This window comes from Lepus europaeus, chromosome 1 (genome assembly GCF_033115175.1).
Source record: "Lepus europaeus isolate LE1 chromosome 1, mLepTim1.pri, whole genome shotgun sequence".
NCBI classification, from domain to species: domain Eukaryota; kingdom Metazoa; phylum Chordata; class Mammalia; order Lagomorpha; family Leporidae; genus Lepus; species Lepus europaeus.
Genome location: NC_084827.1, coordinates 108,541,459 through 108,562,997, shown reverse-complemented (window position 1 = coordinate 108,562,997; position 21,539 = coordinate 108,541,459). Strand labels below are relative to the sequence as shown.

At 38.7% G+C, this 21,539-nt stretch overlaps 1 protein-coding gene across 1 annotated transcript in view; it reads left to right on the top strand.

The window, feature by feature from the left end:
- TTC21B (tetratricopeptide repeat domain 21B) overlaps positions 1-21,539 on the top strand; it is a 98,168-nt gene that overhangs the window by 59,936 nt on the left and 16,693 nt on the right. Inside the window, exons 20-24 of the mRNA XM_062187535.1 lie at positions 23-211; positions 1,952-2,062; positions 3,033-3,114; positions 18,763-18,913; positions 19,268-19,429. Coding sequence (XP_062043519.1) covers positions 23-211; positions 1,952-2,062; positions 3,033-3,114; positions 18,763-18,913; positions 19,268-19,429 — 695 coding nt within the window. The remainder of the gene's footprint in view (positions 1-22; positions 212-1,951; positions 2,063-3,032; positions 3,115-18,762; positions 18,914-19,267; positions 19,430-21,539) is intronic.

The following is a 21,539-nucleotide window of genomic DNA, read 5'->3' as shown; positions in this document are numbered from 1 at the left end:
TTGTATTCTTATCTTGTTCTAGGCTCGAGAATTACAAGCTCGGGTACTAAAACGTGTTCAGATGGAACAGCCAGATGCAGTTCCTGCACAGAAACAATTAGCTGCTGAAATTTGTGCAGAGATTGCAAAACATTCTGTTGTTCAGCAAGACTATGAAAAAGCAATTAAGTTTTATAGAGAGGCTCTGGGTCATTGTGAAACAGATAATAAGGTCAGTACCTTGATAAAATGTTAAGTACCTTTCATTCGGATGTTACTTAGTTCTCTCAAATGTAAAATTCTTACTGGCTTATTTATGTAGATTTGACAATAATAACAAAAAATGCAAATAAAAAAGTAATGTTTCTAAAGTTTGCTGAAAATATTTACATGTTGCCTTAAACTGAGAACATTAGAATATAAAAATTATAATGAAATAAGCAGGATAAGGCAAACCTACAAGCTCTTTGTTTTTAATACACACCAATGTTTTAATCATCACTTTAAAGCAGTTTCTCAATCAGCAATCTAGATCTAGCTGATTCAGTTCACTCTGCTAGAAAACTGTTGTACACCTGTTTCAGTTGTGTTTGTGCTGAGAATAAAGAAGTGACTGTTCTAACCCTGTGATCTCAGGTGGCACAGTATGGAATACGCTTATGTTCATGGCTAGTGTGTAAACCAAAATGCCATTGTTATTTTGTTTTTTTAAAGATTTATTTATTTTGGGGTGGGAGCTGTGGCAAAGCATGTAAAGCTGCCAACTGTTCGAGTCCTGACTGTTCCACTTCCAATCGGATATCAGTACAGGATGGCCCAAATCCTTGGTCCCTGTGCCCGCGTGGGAGACCTGGAAGAAGCTCCTGGCTCCTTGCTTCGGATCAGTGCAGCTCTAGCCATTGCAGCCAGTTGAGGAGTAGTAAACCAGCAGATGGAAGACTTCTCTCTCTCTGCCTCTCCGTAACTGTGCCTTTCAAATAAATAAATAAATAAATCTTTAAAAAAATTTATTTATTTTATTTGAAAGCAGAGTTAGGGAGAAGCAAAGATAGAGAGAGAGAAAAAGAAAGAGAGCTTCTATCCGCTGGTTCTATCCCTAGATGGCCACAACAACCAGAGCTGTGTCAATCCAAGGCCAGGAGCCAGGAGTTTCTTCCAGGTCTCCCATAGGGGTGCAGGGGCCGAAGGATTTGGACCACCTTCTACTGCTTTCCCAGGCCATAGCAGAGAGTTGGATCAGAAGCAGGGCAGCCAGGACGTGAACTAACGCGCATATGGGATACCTGCACTGCAGAAGACAGCTTTACCTGCTACACCACAGCACCGGCCCCAAATACCATTGTTCTATCAAGGTTTGAGAAGTGCTGGGTAGATGAATAATTTTTCTTAAAAAGTATCCTAGAAATGGCTAGTACTTAAATGAAGTGATGCAGAATTAAAGACAGCCACATTCCAGAATTACGGATTAAGATAGAATCTTTTTTTTATTACCAGGACTCTCGTGTATATATAGTAAAGCAATCTCTATTTTGGCTTAACCAAACAGATACCTTTCTCAGTAGTGGCTAAAGTAGTCAAAATTCTCATTGTAAATCTGAAGTGTACCTTAGAAATTATCTACTTGAGGCCTTTTCTTTTTCAGAGAGGTAAAAGGAACTTGATTCAGCCCCATCATTAGGAAGCTGGGAACAGAAACCAATCTCCTGATTTTAAGACTAGTGTTCTTTTCATAATCCCTTATGTCTCTCTGCCTTTTAAGTGTGTTGCCACCTGTTTTTTTTCTATTTCTTTCTCCAGTAAAAGAAAAATTAGAGACTGGAAAGCCCAGAGCTTTACTTATCTGTCACATTTGACATTGTCATTGCTGTAACTTTTGGTCAGTTATAAAGTTCATTCTGTGTCCATACATTTTTTTCTCATTATCTTTTTAATCCAAAGCCATTTCTGACCAACCTTGACTTGTGCTGTACAGATAATGTTGGAACTAGCCCGCTTATACCTGATGCAAGATGACCCCGATGCCTGCCTGCGGCACTGTGCCCTGCTCCTCCAGAGGGACCAGGATAATGAAGCAGCCACCATGGTTAGTCCAGAATCCCTCAGCGCTTATACGAAGGCAGCTGTGTTTAATACTCCAAGTGGAAGATTCAAATTTTACCCCATAGTGCTAACACTAGATAGGTATGGCTCATGTTGACTTTTGGAAGAAATAACATATTTCTAACATTAGTACATTTTAACAACAAAAAAAGAGACCAAGTATCATTAACATTTTATTTATAAGAATGATAACAAACCTAGGTCAGGCCTTTACTTGAGAATTTGCATCTAGTTAATTTTTCTTTATGCTCAAGGCAATGCTTGCTCAGGCAGAGTTCATATGGCAAAGATATCATTTACCAAATACTACCTTTTAAATACTTACAAAGACATGTTGGACTAATTTAAGAATTCCACTGGAACTTTCAGAATTAAGAAAAGTAAACGCTATGTATCATTCTGTAACAATCGGATTTTCAATAGACTTTTTTCTTTTCTTCTTCATTTCTACCTGACTTGAAGTAGTTGGCTTTTCAAACAGCTGCCTGGCTGACATTTTGTGAGCTTCATTTGAAGTTGTTATAAAGAGGAATATAAGAAGTCTCCCCTTTAAAACACATAATTTAAAATTTTCAGTAGGTTTTGCTTGTTTTAAATTCCTTTGAAAAATTTATGAGTAAAGTTTTGAATTTTTTTTTAATTTTCTCATTACCATTGTAGCTGAATCCACCACAACATCTTTTCTACGATATCACAGAGAGTGTGAAATTCCTACTCCAAACATATTTTTTGCTAAAAATGTAGCTTCATGACCAGAGAAATCTGTTTCATATTCTTGATTATCTTCTTTACACTGTTCTCAAAGCCATTCTGCTCAAGGTGCTTGAACTTGAAATGGCTCCTTTTTATAAATTGTCTTTCCTATGTATTTTCACAGTGCTAACTCTTGGTTAGAAGAATATGCTTTGTAAAATATATTGCAGTATTTTTAGAGCCAACTTTTATCTTCATAGATGATGGCTGATCTCATGTTCAGAAAACAGGACTATGAGCAAGCAGCATTTCACTTACAACAGCTTTTAGAACGCAAACCAGGTAAATACGCACTGATTATATACATTCTAATGCAATCAGTTCTTTTACCCTGCCTTTTTTCTTTCCTTAGCTGTTAAACTCTTGGAAAAACCTCAACCTTGGATGAATCCAACTTTCTGCTTATTACTCACATGGACATCAGTAACTTGGATGGCTATACAGAAAATACAACACTGTCGACAGCTCTCCCTTTATATTATGACCACAAACCTTCAGTGGGCTCTTAGGAGCTGCCTGACAAATCTACTGTGTGACTGTAATGAATTCACTTACACCAAACACTTTTACACATCCTCCTTTCTCTTCAAACCTCCAACATGCTTTCCTCCTTCCTTGCCCTCAAGTAAAATCCTTGCCTTGCATTTCACTGAGAAATTATGAGCAAATAGAAGTGAACTTCTCCATTCTGCATCACCAAATCTGCTTGTTCCCCTGCTTTTGTGCTCCTCCAGTCTGTGGTCCCATCTGTGCCCAGCTTTCCTTTCTGCACCCTAGATACATCCTCTCATCTACTGAAGGGCTTTTCTCTGCAGTTCTTGCTCTACTGCATCATCAGGTATTTTTTTTGTTTTTTGTTTTTTGTTTTTTTTTTCCTAATCTGCATAGAGCCATGCTGTGACATATCCTTGCTTTCAATAAGCTCATTAAATAAAACCAACTGTTAAGTCTCATCCCTATCCAACCACTGTTCTCTGCCTGTGTACTCCTTACAGCAAGTTTCTTATAAAGGATTTTGAAATGTGCTGTTCTCACTTTTGTATCTTTCACTCCTGTACTCCTAGAAAGTTACTTGTGCAGTGTGGCAAACGACCTCTGGGCTTCCAGGTCCAGTATGATATTCTCAGTTCTTGCTTACTTCAGTTTTCATATTGACATAGTTCATCCAGCTTCCAAAATGAAAGACTGTCCCACTTGGTTTTTATTCTCTCCAGTTGCACAATCTGTTCCATTCTCCTTTGTTAGAGCTACTCTTCTCTTTGTAGCCTTTAACCATTAGAACTTGCTAGACCTCAGTTCCCAAATCTTTTCTCCTTTTTTATATTCACCCACTAGGTAACTTTTACAAGTCCCATGTTTTGTTTCCCATGCATATACTGTTGTGTCCCAAGCACATTTGTCCTCTTCCTATTTGCTTTCCATTTAGATGTCACAACAGATTTTTTTAACTTTAATTTAATAAATATAAATATAAAATAAATATAAAGTACAACTTTTGGATTATAGCAGCTTTTTCCCCCCCATAACCACCCTCCCACCCGCAAACATCCCATCTCCCACTCCCGCTCCCATCCCATTTTTCATCAAGATTCATTTTCAATTATCTTTATATACAGAAGATCAATTTAGTATATACTAAGCGAAGATTTCAACAGTTTGCACCCACACAGAAACATGAAGTATAAAGTACTGTTTGAGTACTAGTTACACCACTGATTCACATAGTACAACACATTAAGGACAGAGATCCTACATGGGGAGGGGGAGTAAGTGCACAGTGACTCCTGTTGTTGATTTAACAATTGACACTCTTAATTATGACGTCAGTAATCACCCTAGGCTCGTGTCATGAGCTGCCAAGGCTATAGAAGCATTTTGAGTTCGCCAACTCTGATCTTTTTTTTTTTTTTTTTTTTTTTTTTTTTTTTTTTTTGACAGGCAGAGTGGACAGTGAGAGAGAAACAGAGAGAAAGGTCTTCTTTTTCCATTGGTTCACCCCACAATGGCCGCTGCGGCCGGCGCACCGCGCTGATCCAAAGCCAGGAGCCATGTGCTTTTCCTGGTCTCCCATGTGGATGCAGGGCCCAAGGACTTGGGCCATTCTCCACTGCACTCCCAGGCCACAGCAGAGAGCTGGACTGGAAGAAGAGCAACCGGGACAGAATCCAGCGCCCCAACCGGGACTAGAACCCCAGGGTGCTGGCGCTGCAGGCAGAGGATTAGCCTATTGAGCCATGGCGCCGGCCGACTCTGATCTTATTTAGACAAGGCCGAGTGAGCATGTGCCAAACTGTACATCTCCTCCCTTTCTTATTCCCACTCTTATATTTAACAGGGATCACTTTTCAGTTAAATTTAAACACCTAAGAGTAATTGTGTGTTAGTTAAAGAGTTCAACCTATAGTAGTAAGTAAGAAATACTAAAAGGAATAAAGTAGTAAGTTGTTCCTCAACTGTCAGGACAAGGGCTGATCAAGTCATTGTTTCTCATAGTGTCCATTTCACGTCAACAGGTTTCCTTTTAGGTGCTCAGTTGTCAATGATTAGGGAGAACATATGATATTTGTCCCTTTGGGACTGGTGTATTTCACTCAACATGATGTTTTCCAGATTCCTCCATTTTGTTGCAAATGACCGGATTTCATTGTTTTTTTACTGCTGTATAGTATTCTATAGCGTACATATCCCATAACTTCTTTATCCATTCTTCTATTGACAGGCATTTAGGTTGATTCCAAGTCTTAGCTATTGTGAATTGAACTGTGTATACAGCTCTTTTATTTGCCAATTTAATTTCCTTTGGGTAAATTCCAAGGAGTGGGATGGCTGGATTGTATGCTAGCGTTATATTCAGGTTTCTGAGGAATGTCCAAACTGACTTCCATAGTGGTTTACCAGTTTGCATTTCCACCAGCAGTAGGTTAGTGTCCCTTTTTCCCCACATCCCTGCCAGCATCTGTTGTTGGTAGATTTCTGTATGTGAGCCATTCTAACCAGGGTGAAGTGAAACCTCATTGTGGTTTTGATTTGCATTTCCCTGATGGCTAGTGATCCTGAACATTTTTCATGTGTCTGTTGGCCATTGGGATTTCCTCTTTTGTAAAATGTCTATTGAGGTCCTTGGCCCATCTCTTAAGTGGGTTGTTTTGTTGTGGAGTTTCTTGATCTCTTTGTAGATTCTGGTTATTAATCCTTTATTAGTTGCATAGTTTGCAAATATTTTTTCCCATTCTGTTGGTTGCCTCTTCACTTTCCTGACTGTTTCTTTTGCAATACAGGAACTTCTCAATTTGATGTGATCCCAATTCTTCATTGTGGCTTTGACTACCTGTTCCTCTGGGGTCTTTTCCAAGAAGTTTTTGCCTGTGACTATACCTTGCAGGGTTTCTCCGATGTTCTCTAATAATATGATGGTGTTGGATCATAGATTTAGATCTTTAATCCATGTTGAGTGGATTTTTGTGTAAGGTGTAAGGTAGGGTCTTGCTTCATGCTTCTGCACATGGAAATCCAGTTTTCCCAGCACCATTTGTTGAATAGACTTCCTTGTTCCAGGAATTGGTTTTAGATCCTTGATCAAATATAAGTTGGCTGTAGATGTTTGGATTGAATTCTAGTGTTTCTGTTCTGTTCCATTGGTCTATCCATCTGTTTCTGTACCAGTACCATGCTGTTTTGATTACAACTGCCCCGTAGTATGTCCTGAAATCTGGTATTGTGATGCCTCTGGCTTTGTTTTTGTTGTACAAGATTGCTTTAGCTATTCCAGGTCTCCTGTGTCTCCATATGAAATTCAGCATCATTTTTTCCAGATCTGAGAAGAATGTCTTTGGTATTTTGATTGGTATCACATTGAATCTATAAATTGCTTTTAGGAGAATGGACATTTTGATGATATTGATTCTTCCAATCCATGAACATGGGAGATTTTTCCATTTTTTGGTATCCTCTTCTATTTCTTTCTTTAAGATTTTGTAATTCTCATCGTAGAGATCTTTGACATCCTTGGTTAAGTTTATTCCAAGGTATTTGATTGTTTTTGTGGCTATTGTGAATGGGATTGATCTTAGCAGTTCTTTCTCAGCCATGGCATTGCCTGTGTATACCAAGGCTGTTGATTTTTGTGCATCAATTCTATACCTGCTACTTTGCCAAACTCTTCTATGAGTTCCAGTAGTCTCTTAGTAGAGTTCTTTGGGTCCCCTAAATAAAGAATCATATCATCTGCAAAGAGGGATAGTTTGAGTTCTTCCTTCCCAATTTGTATCCCTTTAATTTCTTTTTCTTGCCTAATAGCTCTGGCTAAAACTTCCAGAACTATATTGAATAGCAGTGGTGAGAGTGGGCATCCCTGTCTGGTACCAGATCTCAGTGGAAATGCTTCCAACTTTTCCACATTCAATAGGATGCTGGCCGTGGGTTTTTCATAAATTGCTTTGATTGTATTGAGGAATGTTCCTTTTATACCCAATTTGCTTAGAGTTTTTATCACGAAAGGGTGTTGTATTTTATCAAATGCTTTCTCTGCATCTGTTGAGATAATCATATGGTTTTTCCAAGAGTTTTTCTTCTGCAGCTTGTTAATATGGTGTATCACATTGATTGATTTGCGAACGTTGAACCATCCCTGCATATGAGAGATAAACCCTACTTGGTCTGGGTGGATGATCTTTCTGACGTGTTGTTGTATTCTATTGGCCAAAATTTTATTGAGGATTTTTGCATCTATGTTCATCAGGGAAATTGATCTGTAATTCTCTGTTGCATCTTTTTCACGTTTGGGAATTAAGGTGATGCTGGCTTCATAGAAAGAATTTGGGAGGGTTCCATCTTTTTCGATTGTTTTTAATAGTTTTAGAAGAATTGGAGTTAGTTCTTTAAATGTCTGGTAGAATTCAGCAGTGAATCAATCCAGTCCTGGGCTTTTCTTTGTTAGGAGGGCCTTTATTACTGATTCAATTTCTGTCTCAGTTATGGGTCTGTTTAGGTTTTCTATGTCTTCATGGTTCATTTTCGGTAGGTTGTATGTGTCCAGGAATCTATCCATTTCTGATAGATTTCCCTATTTGCTAGCAAACAACTCTTTGTAGTAATTTCTGATGACTCTTTTTATTTCTGTGGTGTCTGTTGTTACATTCCCTTTTTCATCTCTGATTATATTGATTTGGGTCTTTTCTTTTTCTAGTTAGTTGGGCCAATGGGGTGTCAATTTTGTTTATTTTTTCAAAAAAAACAACTCTTCATTTGGCTGATCTTTTGTAATTTTTTTTGGATTCAGTTCTGTTGATTTCTTCTCTGATTTTAATTAGTTTTTGTCTCCTACTAGATTTGGGTCTGGTTCGTTGCAATTTTTCTAGATCCTTGAGATGTATTGATAGCTCATTTATTTGGTAACTTCCCAATTTCTTGATATAGGCACCCATTGCTATAAACTTTCCTCTTAACACTGCTTTTGCTGTATCCCATAAGTTTTGATATGTTGTATTGTTATCCTCATTTACTTCCAGAAAGTTTTTTATTTCTCTTTTGATTTCTTCATTCGGGAGCATGTTGTTCAGTCTCCATATGTTTGCATATGCTCTAGGGATTCCTGAGTTGCTAATTTCTAGCTTCATTCCATGGTGGTCTGAGAAGATGCATGATATGATTTTGATTCTTTTGAATTTGCTGAGACTTGCTTTATGGCCTAGTATGTGATCAATCCTAGAGAAGGTTCCATGTGCTGCTGAGAAGAATGTGTATTCTTTAAGTGTAAGATGAAAAGTTCTGTAGATATCTGTTAGATCCATTTGGTCTATAGTGTCGATTAAATCTGCTGTTTCCTTGCTGATCTTCTGCATGGTTGATCTATTTCTGAAAGTGGAGTATTGAAGTCCCTCAATACTGTTGTATTGGAGTCTAAGTCTCCCTTTAAGCTCCTTAACATATCTTTTAAATAAACCGGTGCCCTGTAACTAGGTGCATATACATTTATAATAGTTACATCTTCCTGTTGAATTGATCCCTTAATCATTATATGGTGCCCCTCTTTGTCTCTCTTAACAGTTTTTATGTTAAAGTTTATTTTGTCTGATATTATGATGGCTACACCAGCTCTTTTTTGGTTTCTGTTGGCATGGAATATCTTTTTCCAACCTTCACTTTCAGTCTGCATGCATATTTGTTGGAAAGATGTGTTTCTTGTAAGCAGCAAATAGATGGGTTTTGTTTTTTAATCCATTCAGCCAGTCTGTGCCTTTTAACTGGAGAGTTGAGGCCATTAACATTCAGTGTGACTATTGATAAGTAGTGACTATGCCCTGCCATTTTCCCAAAGATATTTCTAATATATGCTTTGAACTTCCTGTGATCTTTTGCTGTGAGGTTTTCTTCCTTTACCTTCTTTCATATTGATGGCCGTGTTTCTGTGTGTAACACGTGTTTAATCATCTTTTGCAGGGCTGGACAAATGGTGACAAATTCTTTCAATTTCTGTTTGCTATGAAAGGTCTTTATTTCACCTTCATTCATAAATGAGAGCTTTGCAGGATATAACATTCTGGGCTGGCAGTTTTTTTTCTCTTACTACCTGGGCTATATCTCGCCATTCCCTCCTAGCCTGTAGGGTTTCTGATGAGAAGTCAGCTGTGAGTCTAATTGGAGATCCTCTGAAAGTAATCTGATGTTTCTCTCTTGCACATTTTAGAATCTTTTCTTTATGTTTCACTGTGGTGAGTTTGATTACAATGTGTCATGGTAAGGATCTCTTCTGGTCATGTTTATTGGGGGTTCTATGTGTTTCCTGCACTTGGATGTCTCTGTCCTTCTCCAAACCCAGGAAGTTTTCTGCTAGTATATCACTAAAAAGGCCTTCTAATCCTTTCCCTCCCTGTATGCCTTCAGGAACTCCTAGAACCCGAATGTTGGGTTTTTTAATAGTATCCTGTAGATTCCCAACAATATTTTTTAGATTTCTAATTTCCTCTTCTTTTCTTTGGTTTGACGTATACTTTCCTGTGCTCTGTCTTCTAATGCCGATATTCTCTCTTCTACCTCACTGATTCTGTTTTTAAGGCTCTGAAATGTGTTTTTCATTTGATCTATTGAATTCTTCATTTCATTTTGATTTCTCTTCAATATCTCAATTTCATGTTCTACTAAATTCTTCATTTCATTTTGATTCCTCCTTAAGATTTCGTTTTCATGAGAGAGATTTTCTGTCCTGTCCTGTCTGGATTTTTGTAGTTCATGCATTTTTTTTTGATAAATATTCTTATCATAATTTTTTCTAAATGTTTCATAATCATTTTTTCTAAATGTTTCTTAAATTTTTCTAAATGTTATTATAAATTTTTTGAATTCCATATCTTGCATTTCTTCTGTCTCATCATCTTCATAATCTTTTATTGGAGTTTCATGTTCATTTGAGGGCATCATGACGTCATCCTTGTTCTTGTTTCCTCGGTTTCTGTGTTTGTTGTTTGGCATTGTGGAGATATTTTTTGGTTTCTTCTTCATTTTTTTTTTCACTGTGGTGGCTTTTATCGTTATACTAGATTAAGTGGACTATCTGCCTTTGGTGAATTTCTAGAGGCTTGTGGTGGGTGTGGCCAGAGAGCTCTATTCAGTTCTTCAGGTTAAGGGTGTGCCAAAGGTGACACACCCGGGTTTGGTGTGGTAAATCTTCCCTCCTCCTTTTTTTTTTTTTTTTTTTTTTTTTTTTTTTTTTTTTTTTTATTTAGAAGGGAAGTAATTCCATTCAGCTGAGCTCTTCTCGATGGCAATCAGTGAGTGCCTGAGCGCTAGCCCAGGTGGGTATAATATTCGTTTGCTCTGTCCCAAGGACCACACAAAGGATCTGTGCAGTACTCAGTTTGAGCTCAGATTCCCCTGCAATGTCTCTCACTGGGTAGCCAAGGCTACCAAGTTTGTGGCATCGCCCACCGAGACTACTCATGTCTCAGCCACACCATGAGTTCTCCCACACACCCTCAATTTTTTTTTTTCTACAGTCCCGGTTCATAAGCTCCACACATTCACTAGGTATTAGTCTCCTGTTATCACTCCCAACGAGACTCAAGTTTTTCGGTTTGGCTGAGGGTGGGCGCAGCCCCAAGCTAGCTCAGTTGTTACATATGTCCAAAATGGCACCTGTTCTGTTGTCTCACATGCCTTTGTAAGGTGTGTGGAGAGAAAGAATTATGTCCGTACCATCCTGTCCCTTTTGTTTTTTTCTCTAATCTAGTTAGGCTGGTGTACTTTCCCTCACGGGGCTTCAAGCCTCGTTCCCTCTAGGCTCTTCCTGCCCTTTTCTGCCAGTGTCTCGGGCTACTACTGTTTCGCCTCACCTCTCTTTCCACCGCTGGAGCGGAGGAGAAGACTCTCAGCAGCTGGGCTCCCAAGCCGTGGCGCCCAGTTCCTCCACGTAGATCCACCATGTCCCTCTAATTCTTCCCTGAGACTTCACTATCTCCACTTTTATTAAACTATCCTTTCCTGGACTATCAGTGAGCTCCCTCCCTATTCTGCCATCTTGGAGCCACACTACAACAGATCTTAAACTTGACATGTCCCAAATGGAATTCATGATTTTTTTTCCTTCCCTCTAAATTTACTCCCTCTCATTTTTCATCTCTGTGGTAGCATCACTGCTCTCCATTTACTGAGACCACAAACTGCACAGTCACCTTTATCTTGTCTTCTCTTGTACATCACACAAGCTATCAGCAAGTCCTTATGAGCTCCACCTTCACCACCTCTTCCACTGCCCCCTTGTCTAAGCCTTCATCATGTTTAACATAAGTGTTACAGGATCCTCATAATTCACTTATTTCTTTGCTGCCCAGTAGTTTAGCTTAGAAATGCTTTCAGATGAAAGTAGCCAAACTCTTGCCCCATCACACACACAAACACACACACACACATCCTAACCAAAAAGATCTGGGCATTGTTTTTCCCGTATGTAAAAGAAAGCTAAAAGTAGACTGTGCAGGAACAGGATATTGCATGGAGGCTCCACGGGATTAAGAAATTTGTGTCCTCTGTGTTTTTGTTCTGCCATCATCAGCCTGACTTCCATTCTCGACAACAACTCATGAAACGAGATGACCCCTGGAGCTCTGGGTATTGATGTTTCAGAGCCTTGATGGGGAATGCACATGCTGTGTTGAGCTAAGAATGGCACACGTCCCCATGGGTCATCTTTTTGTCCTTTAAAATCCCTTTTGTAGAGTTATCTCCATGGCTGCAAAAGAAGGTGGGACATGTTACCTTTTAGCTAAATTGAATACCACTAAGAATAAAATCAGAATTGTGATAGAAAAGAAGGAATTGGCTATTTGATTGGCAATAGTCTGAACAGACTACTGCTTTGAGACTTGGTTGTTATTCCTGCTTCCTAGAATATGCTTCTCCCAGATACTCACTTGACTGCTGCTTCAATTTCATTCAAGAATTTGCTCCAGTGTAGCTTTTTCCTTAGAGTGTTCATCCCCAACTATCATATGAAGTAATACTTACTACCACTCCCGTCCTTTCATCCTGTTTCTTGTTTGTGTATTGGTTGGTTGGTTTTGTTGGATTTTGTTTTTTTTTGGAAGGTTTTATGAACCAGAAAGCCCTAATAAAGCAAAAGAAAACAAATGCTTATATTTCATGATTTATAGTTTTTGTTTTCTTTTGCTTTACTAGGCCATTTGGGGAGTGAACCAGCAGATGGAAAATCTGTAAAGCAAAAGAAAATCTGTAAAGCAAAAGAAAACAAAAATTATAAATCATGAAATATAAGCATTTGTTTTCTTTTGCTTTATTAGGGCTTTCTGATTCATAAAACCTTCCAAAAAAACAAAATGCAACAAAACCAACCAACCAATACCAAAACAAGAAACAGGATGAAAGGATGGGAGCGGTAGTAAGTATTACTTCATATGATGACTGGACATCAAACACATTGTAGTCTTTTCTGCATTTTCTGTTTTGGGTTCCAGAGTCTGTTTTGCCTTTTTCTCCTTCTCTGAACTGCCATATAAAGGTAATACACATAATATTTCCATTCTATCTCAGATTGTTCCCATTTCACAGCTTTTCACAGCATTCGAAAGAATGATCCATCCTTGTAAAGCAGGCTGCTTCCCTTGTGAATATTTCTCAGCCATTTTTGGCAATATTGCCCTTACTTTGTAAAAAATGTTATGTGTCATGTAGGTGTTTTCTCACTTAAATTTCTGCTACATGGCACTAGCATTTTTTCCACAGAGGTAATAGTTAAATTGACTTAGTAGACTGCCTTGGTGTGTTTATGAACAAATATAAAGTCAGTTATTCCTAAATTCAGGGTAAGTATTGCATACTCCAGCAATACCAAAGGACATCCCAACCACATCTGCAGGTCTTTATGTGGGTGTTTTCCTTTCATCTGTCATGCACTTTGCCTTCCTTATCCTTTATCTCTGTCTTTCCCAACACATTATCTAAAATAAATGCTCTTTGGGAAAAAAAAATAAGACTGCCTCTCAGTGGCACCACTTACCTTAGAAAACATCCTCTGTGGTGCTGTGAAGGATGGGCAGCTGCCCTGGTTTGCCTGGGACTGAAGGGCTTCCTGGTACAGGATTTTAAATGTTAATAAAAAGTCCTAAGCAACCTGACATGAGTTGGTCACTCTAATCCTGGGCCACTTTAGCCATACGTTTTTAATCACTTACAGTATTTCACTGGAAATATTTTTATGTGCACAGTTGTTTTCCCCATTAGATTATAAATTCTAGTTCAGCAATCATATCATCTTCATCTCCTATCCCCAGAATCAGGCACTGTGCTGAGCAAATAGACCATGCAGAGAAAGTGTTTATTGGTTGAAGGGTCACTCAATTCCTGCCAAGTACCACATCACTGTTTTCAAATATAAATTCCTGTTGTCTATGTGATATTTTATATTTTTAATCTTATGATATATCCTTTATTCATACTAGAACTTTATATGCTTACCAACAGATTTGTTATGTCAGAATTAACTTAAAACATACACATCTACACTTAATGTGTCATCATTGGTGATTGTCAGTAGCATATCTTACATTTTAATTTTTTTAAAGATTTATCTCTTTATTCAAAAGGCAAAGTTAGAGAGACAGAGAGAGACAGGGAGAGGGAGATCTTCCATTCACTGGTTTACTCCCCAAATGACCACAATGGCCAGAGTTGGCCAATCTAAAGCCAGAAATCAGGAGCTTCTTCTGAGTTCCCCATGTGGTTGCAGGGCCCCAAGTATTTGGGCATCCTCCCCTGCTTTTCTACGCACATTAGCAGGGAGCTGGATTGGAAGTGAAGCAGCCAGGACTAGGACTGGCACCCATTTGGGATGCCAGTGCCGCAGGCAGTAGCTTTACCTGCTATACCACAGCGCTGGCCCCACCATCTTATATTTTAGATTAAGGCTGTTTTAGCTTACTTCAAAAATACATTGTGCAGTGTGATTTAACCTAGATACATATTTAATTACTGCTGCCTTGACTGATTGTATCTTTTCTCTCTCAAACTCTCCAAATCACTGTGGAGTTTTCACCTTCCTTCACACTAACTAGTTAACAGGCCCCACCAGTTCCGCCAGCTTGAAAGGTATCACATCTAGTCTGTCTTCTGCTAGCCCACTGTCATGATTTGGGACATTTACTCCCCTCACCTGAACTAGTGTAGTTTCCCAACTGATCTTCAGCCTCTGGGCTCTTGCTGCCCCCAGCCATCATGATGCCATCATCTCCATTCTAAAAATCAAAAGCTATACTATTTTGATCCCTGTTAAAAATAAGAGTGGAAATGAGAGAGGGAGGAGATGTACAGTTTGGCACATGCTCCCTTGGACTTACTCCTAAGGGTAAAGCTAAAAACTTGCTATGGGACTCCAAATCCCAATAAGTTGGCAGGTACCAATCCCATCTTACTAGTTAAAGTGATCAGTTTAAGTTCACAATTGATCACACTGATAGATCTAAGAGTCAAAGGGATCACATAAACAAGACTAGTGTCTGCTAATGCTAACTGATAGAATTAAAAAGGAGAGAACAGTCCAACATGGGAAGCGGGATACACAGCAGATTCATAGAATAACAAATCCCCTAAACAGCACTCTGGCCTCAAAATCAGCTCTTAAGGCATTCGGATCTGGCTGAAAAGCCATGAGAGTTTTTCAGGCATGGAAAGCCAAGACATTATGGCAAAAAAAAAAAAAAAAAAAAAAAACCCCTAAATGAAAGAACTCTGTGAGTGAGATCCTGGTGGAAAGAAGGGGTCATCGAAGAAGGAGGTACCTTTCTCTGAAGGGAGGAGAGAACTTCCGCTTTGACTATGGCCTTGTCTAAATAAGATCGGAGTGGGCGAACTCAAGAGGCTTCTGAATATAAAGATAATTAAAAATGAATCTTAGGCCGGCGCCGTGGCTCAACAGGCTAATCCTCTGCCTAGCGGCGCCGGCACACCAGGTTCTAGTCCCGGTTGGGGCACCGGATTCTGTCCCGGTTGCCCCTCTTCCAGGCCAGCTCTCTGCTGTGGCCAGGGAGTGCAGTGGAGGATGGCCCAAGTGCTTGGGCCCTGCACCCCATGGGAGACCAGGAGAAGCACCTGGCTCCTGGCTTCGGATCAGCGCGGTGCGCCGGCCGCGGCAACCATTGGAGGGTGAACCAACGGCAAAAGGAAGACCTTTCTCTCTGTCTCTCTCTCACTGTCCACTCTGCCTGTCCAAAAACAAAAAAAACAAAAAAATCTTGATGAAAAATGGCATGGGAGAGGGAGTAGGAGATGGGATGGTTTGCAGATGGGAGGATCATTATGGGGGGGAAGGACCGCTATAATCCAAAAGTTGTACTTTTGAAATTTATATTTATTAAATAAAAGTTTTCTATTAAAAAAAGCTATACCTTTGTTCTAAATATGATATGGCACTTCCATTCAAATTTCTTACCTCTCTTTATTCACTTTAATATCTAATAATACCAAACTTAACACCATGACCACCACTACCTCCCACCTGCACCCCTTACCCCCCTGCTCTTCTTCGCCTGGCTCTGTAGTCATATGCCACTCCATATGCCTTTGTCCGTTGAGACTGCCCAGTGATATACTCCTACATGAAGCTTCTCTGGACTCCTCCAGACAGAGTTAGAAATTCTATGCTTTGTAATTCCACAGCACTGCCTTCATGCCTTATCTTTATCACACTGTATGTTACCTTCTTACCATCCGTCAATAAATATGGACCAGCTAAGTTTCTCAAAGTGTGATACATTTCAGTTAATGAATGAATTTCTTAAATGAAGAAATTTGTTTTCTGCAAATTTCATGATTAACCAAAAGATAAGTAAATGTCATTTAATCTTTTAGTAGTTAATTAAAACTTGAACTAATAATATAGTTCAGTATTATTATAAGGAGAAAATTATTCAAGAAGCTATCTTCCCAGTCTTGTCCTAGGTTATATTAACAATAGCACACACCACACATGTTGGCAATATCATAACAAAAAATTTGGCCAAGGGCCAGTGTTGTAGTGCCACCACTTGTGATACCAGCATTCCTATCGAGTGCTAGTTAAGTCTGGCTGCTCTGTTTCTTACTACTGGACCTGAGAAAGCAGAAGATAATGGCCTAAGTACTTGGGTACCTGCCACACACAAGGCAGACAAGATGGAGTTCCTGGCTCCTGGCTTCAGCCTGGCCCAGACCTGGCTATTGCAACCAGTAAGGGATGGGATCTTTCTGTGTGTGTGTGTGTATGTATGTATGTATGTGTGTCTGTCTGTCTGCTCTCTGTTGCCCTGCCTTTTAAATAATTAATTAATTAATCTTTCTAAAAATTGGCCATAAATTTTTAATTTTTAGCTCCTCCTTCATCTACCACAGAGTCTATGGCTTTATTATGGAGCAGCCATCCTATTTCCTGTCAAAACTTTTGTATATTAATAATGGCATTTTAGTTTGTTCATCTCTTTTAGGCCTTTTCTTCATTTACATAGCAATCTAAGTCAAATATAATCTAATTTTTTTCTTGGCTAATTTGCATGAATTTGTATGACTAATGTACAAGACTAATATTTGAAGCCTCTTTTTCTGAAACAATATTTTTATTATACTCTTTTAGTGATGCCAAAAAGCAAGAACAAAATTTACAGAATCAAGATTATGTGTCAGGGAGGGCAAATGATCATATTATCAGCCAGGATGATTTTGGCTTCATGTAATAGAGTATGTGAAAAACCTTCAAAGGTCTCTTCCTTTTTTTTTCTTTCTTCTTTCTTTTTTTTCTTCTTTCTCTTTTCTTTTGTTTTTCTTTTTTTTCTTCTTTTTTTAACTTTTATTTAACAAATATAAATTTCCAAAGTACAGCTTATGGATTACAGTGGCTTTTTCCCCCCATAACCACCCTCCCACCCACAAACTTCCCATCTCCTGCTCCCTCTCCCATTCCATTCACATCAAGATTCATTTTCAATTCTCTTTATATACAGATCAATTTAGTATATATTAAGTAAAGATTTCAACAGTTTGTACCCACACAGAAACACAATGTATAAAATACTGTTTGAGTACTAGTTATAGCATTAATTCACATTGTACAACACATTAAGGACAGAGATCCTACATGAGGAGTAAGTGCACAGTGACTCCTGTTGTTGACTTAACAAATTGACACTCTTGTTTATGGCATCAGTAATCACCCTAGGCTCTTGTCATGAGTTGCCAAGGCTATGGAAGCATTTTGAGTTTGCCAGCTCCGATCTTATTTAGACAAGGTCATAGTCAAAGTGGAAGTTCTCTCCTCCCTTCAGAGAAAGGTACAGAGGTTCTCCTAAATAATTTTTATGGTAAAACATAATGTAAAATTTATAATCGTCACCATTTTCAAGTTATGGTTCAGTGGCATTAAGTACATTCTCATTGTTGTGTAGGCTACCAGCATTATCCATCTAGAGAACTTCATGACTGTAGACTTAGCTCTATATACCAGCTGCCCATTCCTCTCTTCCCCCACCCTGCCCCTGGGAACTGCCGCTCTGCTCTCTGAATCTGATGGCTGTGGGTGCCCCATGTCAGTGGACCCACACAGCATTTATCCTTTTGTCTCTGGTTTATTTCACTTCATATAAAGTCTTCAAAGTCCATCAATGTTAGAGCTTGTATCAGAATTTTCCTCCTTTTTAACATAAACAGATCCATATCTTTATCTATGGTTATATCTTAGAATCCTAAGAACCTAAAAAAATAGTGAAATAAATTGTTTTATCAAAGTTTGGTATGTTTGTGATAAAAGAGAACTAGAACTAGGAGAAGGAGAGTTCCTGAGAACCTGCTGGGAAAATATTGGAAACCAAATAAGTGAATTAATTCTTCTTCCTTAAAGAAAAGATGAAATTGGATCAGATGTTAGGATTATAGTCTAGTAAGCTAGTGTCTAGTGGGTTAGGCCATATACATGTTAAAGTCAAGAATAAAATTTTTAATTATCACTCAAATATCCTTGTCAACATGTGCTGTTCTCACTGCCTTTCCACCTGTAGTAAGTGTCAAAGGGTGTCCCCGAGATACAGTGGTTTACCCTGTGCAATCAGATCAGTCCTCCTGAGTTCCATAGTGAGAGTGTGGATTGTGAAGGCAGAGACTATTTCTAGAAAGTTTTGATTCCAGGAGCATTTTAAAGTAAGTTATAAAAATTGTGCACTTTTTTTTCTAGATTTACCCATTTAAACCTTTTCTCACTGTGATCAGCCCAGCCTAGCCTATACCACTTGACAGATCAGCAGTGTGATCTCCTTAAGAACTTATAACCCCTGAAGCATTCCTTTTCTTATATTTAAATTGTACTTCATTTGAAATAAATCACATTTAAATGATGTAAGATTGTAACGACCAAAATGAAAGATCATCTCTGTTGTCCATGTCTGAAGTATCATTTGTTTCTAGATAACTACATGACATTGTTTCGTTTGATTGATATCCTAAGAAGATGTGGAAAACTTGAGGACGTTCCACGATTTTTCTTAATGGCTGAGAAACATAACTCCAGAGCAAAATTGGAGCCAGGATATCAGTACTGTAAAGGACTATATCTTTGGTAAACCCACAGACAAATAACTTTTACATAGTAGCTTTTTTCTTATTTTAGATAAAGTAAAATAAGTTTTTCTCTCCTGATTCCTGGCTTCGGCCTAGAACAGCCTTGGCATTTGTAGCTATCTTGGGAGTGAACCAGCAGGAAGCAAATCATTCTTTATCTCTCTCTCTCTCTCTCTCTCTCACCCTCTCTATAACTTTGATTTTAAAATAAACAGATCTTTAAAAAACATAAGCTTTTTTTTACAGTGAAATATGTACATTTTAAAACATTAATAGTTTTATTCACCAGAATATAAACCAATACAAATTTTTTGGTCATTGATTGAAATAATTTTTTTTGATGTTTAACAAGGTATACTGGAGAACCAAATGATGCCCTTCGAAATTTTAATAAAGCTCGGAAAGACAGTGACTGGGGCCAGAATGCCCTCTATAATATGATAGAAATCTGCTTAAATCCAGATAATGAAACTATTGGAGGTGAAGTGTTTGAGAACTTGGATGAAGATCTGGGGTGAGTAGTGTTTGACCTGTTGTTTGACGCTTTTTTTTAACAAAACAAAAACAAAATTTCCCCTTCTGGGGAAAATGTGCTGGATATTTTATGAAAGAAAATTAAATACTGCTATAACACTAATGAAACTCAGATGAATAATTCAATTCATAGCAAATAGAACTATTCTCTAATCAGGCATAAAATGTTTTTAGGATGTTTCCTAAGTCAGAGTAGACACGTTATGAAGATACTCCCTCAATGACTGTGTACAAAATAAAATAAATAATAGAAATTGACAACTGTGGCAAAAATTGGCAATGATAATAGTAACCTCTAAACAAATGGTAATTATACACCAAACACTGTGCTTAGTGTAGAGCACATATATTATAAACATGTATAACCTCATTTATTCCCTACAAGAGTAATATGAGGGCTGGTGCCGTGGCTCACTTGGTTAATCCTCCACCTGTAGCTCTGGCATCCCATATGGGCGCCGGATTCTAATCCCGGTTGCTCCTCTTCCAGTCCAGCTGTCTGCTGTGGCCCGGGAGGGCAGTAGAGGATGGGCCAAGTGCTTGGGCCCCTGCACCTGCATGGGAGACCAGGAGGAAGCACCTGGCTCCTGGCTTTGGATCGGCTCAGTACCGGCTGTAGTGGCCATTTGGGGAGTAAACCAACGGAAGGAAGACCTTTCTCTCTTTCTCTCTCTATCTCACTGTCTATAATTCTATGTGTCAAATAAATTTTAAAAAAAAAAAGAGTAGCATGCAATAAGCTCAGAGTTAACTTGTATGGTGTGATCATAGTGATAGATCAAGACTAGTCTGAGTTCCACGTGGCCTCAGAACCCCTGCTGTTAGTCCCTGTGGCATGCTGCTATGAAATGGTTACATTTCCATCCAACTGTGTTTGTTGCTGCTTCTCTCAGAATTGGACAGGGCATGATTGGGGAATGTATAAAGATGTAAAGAGAATATATGAGGTACTTTCTGCCTTTAGGAGCATGAAATTTACTTAGGAGGCAAGAAAGATACATGAAACTATTACATGTCCAACTCAAAAGAAATCAGTGAAATAAGTATTTAGTATTCGAGGAATTCACAGAAGTCAGAGCAGTACATGGTAGTCAAGGGAGGCTGCATGAAGGAGCAATAGGAAGCAATAGGTTGCTGACACTTTTCAGTGACAAATTTTAAGGCTCAGACTATATAGACCATGGAAAGTTTTAGAGGAGGGGAGTAGCTTGTTTATTTTTCTTTGTTTTAGAAAATTTGATATAAAATATAATAAAGAACTATATGCTCTCCAAATGGAGATCTTCATCAAGCAGTTACAAATACAAAACTTGGAATGAGTGTTGCAATGGTTAAGACATTGCTTAGGACACCCATACCCCATATTTGATTGCCTTGGTCTATCCCAGCCCCACTTCTGATCCCAGCATCCTGCTAACGCACACCCTGGGAAGCAGCACTTATGACTCAAGTACTTGAATCCTTGCCTCCCACATGGAAGACTTAGATTGTGTTCTTGAGTCCTGGACTCAGCCTGGCCCAGCCCCAGCAGATGTAGACATTTGGGAAGTGAACCAATGGACAGGTGATCACTTTCTCTCTCGCGCGCGCTCTCTCTCTCTCTCACACACACACACACACACACAGCCTCCCCCCCTTAAATAAATAAACAAATAAATAAAGGTAAAAAAAAATACTGAAAATTGGAACCCAGAAAGAAGTCACAACTGACAAGATAGATTTGGCAATGTCTGCCAAGCAAATAGAACTCCATGAATGACCTCTTTGAGAGCAGAATACAGAAGTCTGAGAACAAATTTGGGCATGTTTGCATTCAAGGGGTCTGGAGCAGTAAGGGAGATTAGAAAAGGGCAATCACTGTGGTGATTTTTCCACTGTGGTGGAAAAAAAAAGCTGTTCTGTGTTTATAGAAGTTGAAGGAGAGGAATTTAGAAGATGGCAACCCACAGAGTGCAAGATTTGAGATAAGACAAAACGCCCAAAGCCTATGAAAAGGACCAATGGCTTCAGAAATTAGGTTATGGGAATTGGATTTCCTTTACTAATTGATATCTATCTATATCTGTCTATTTGTGAATGTAAAAATAAGA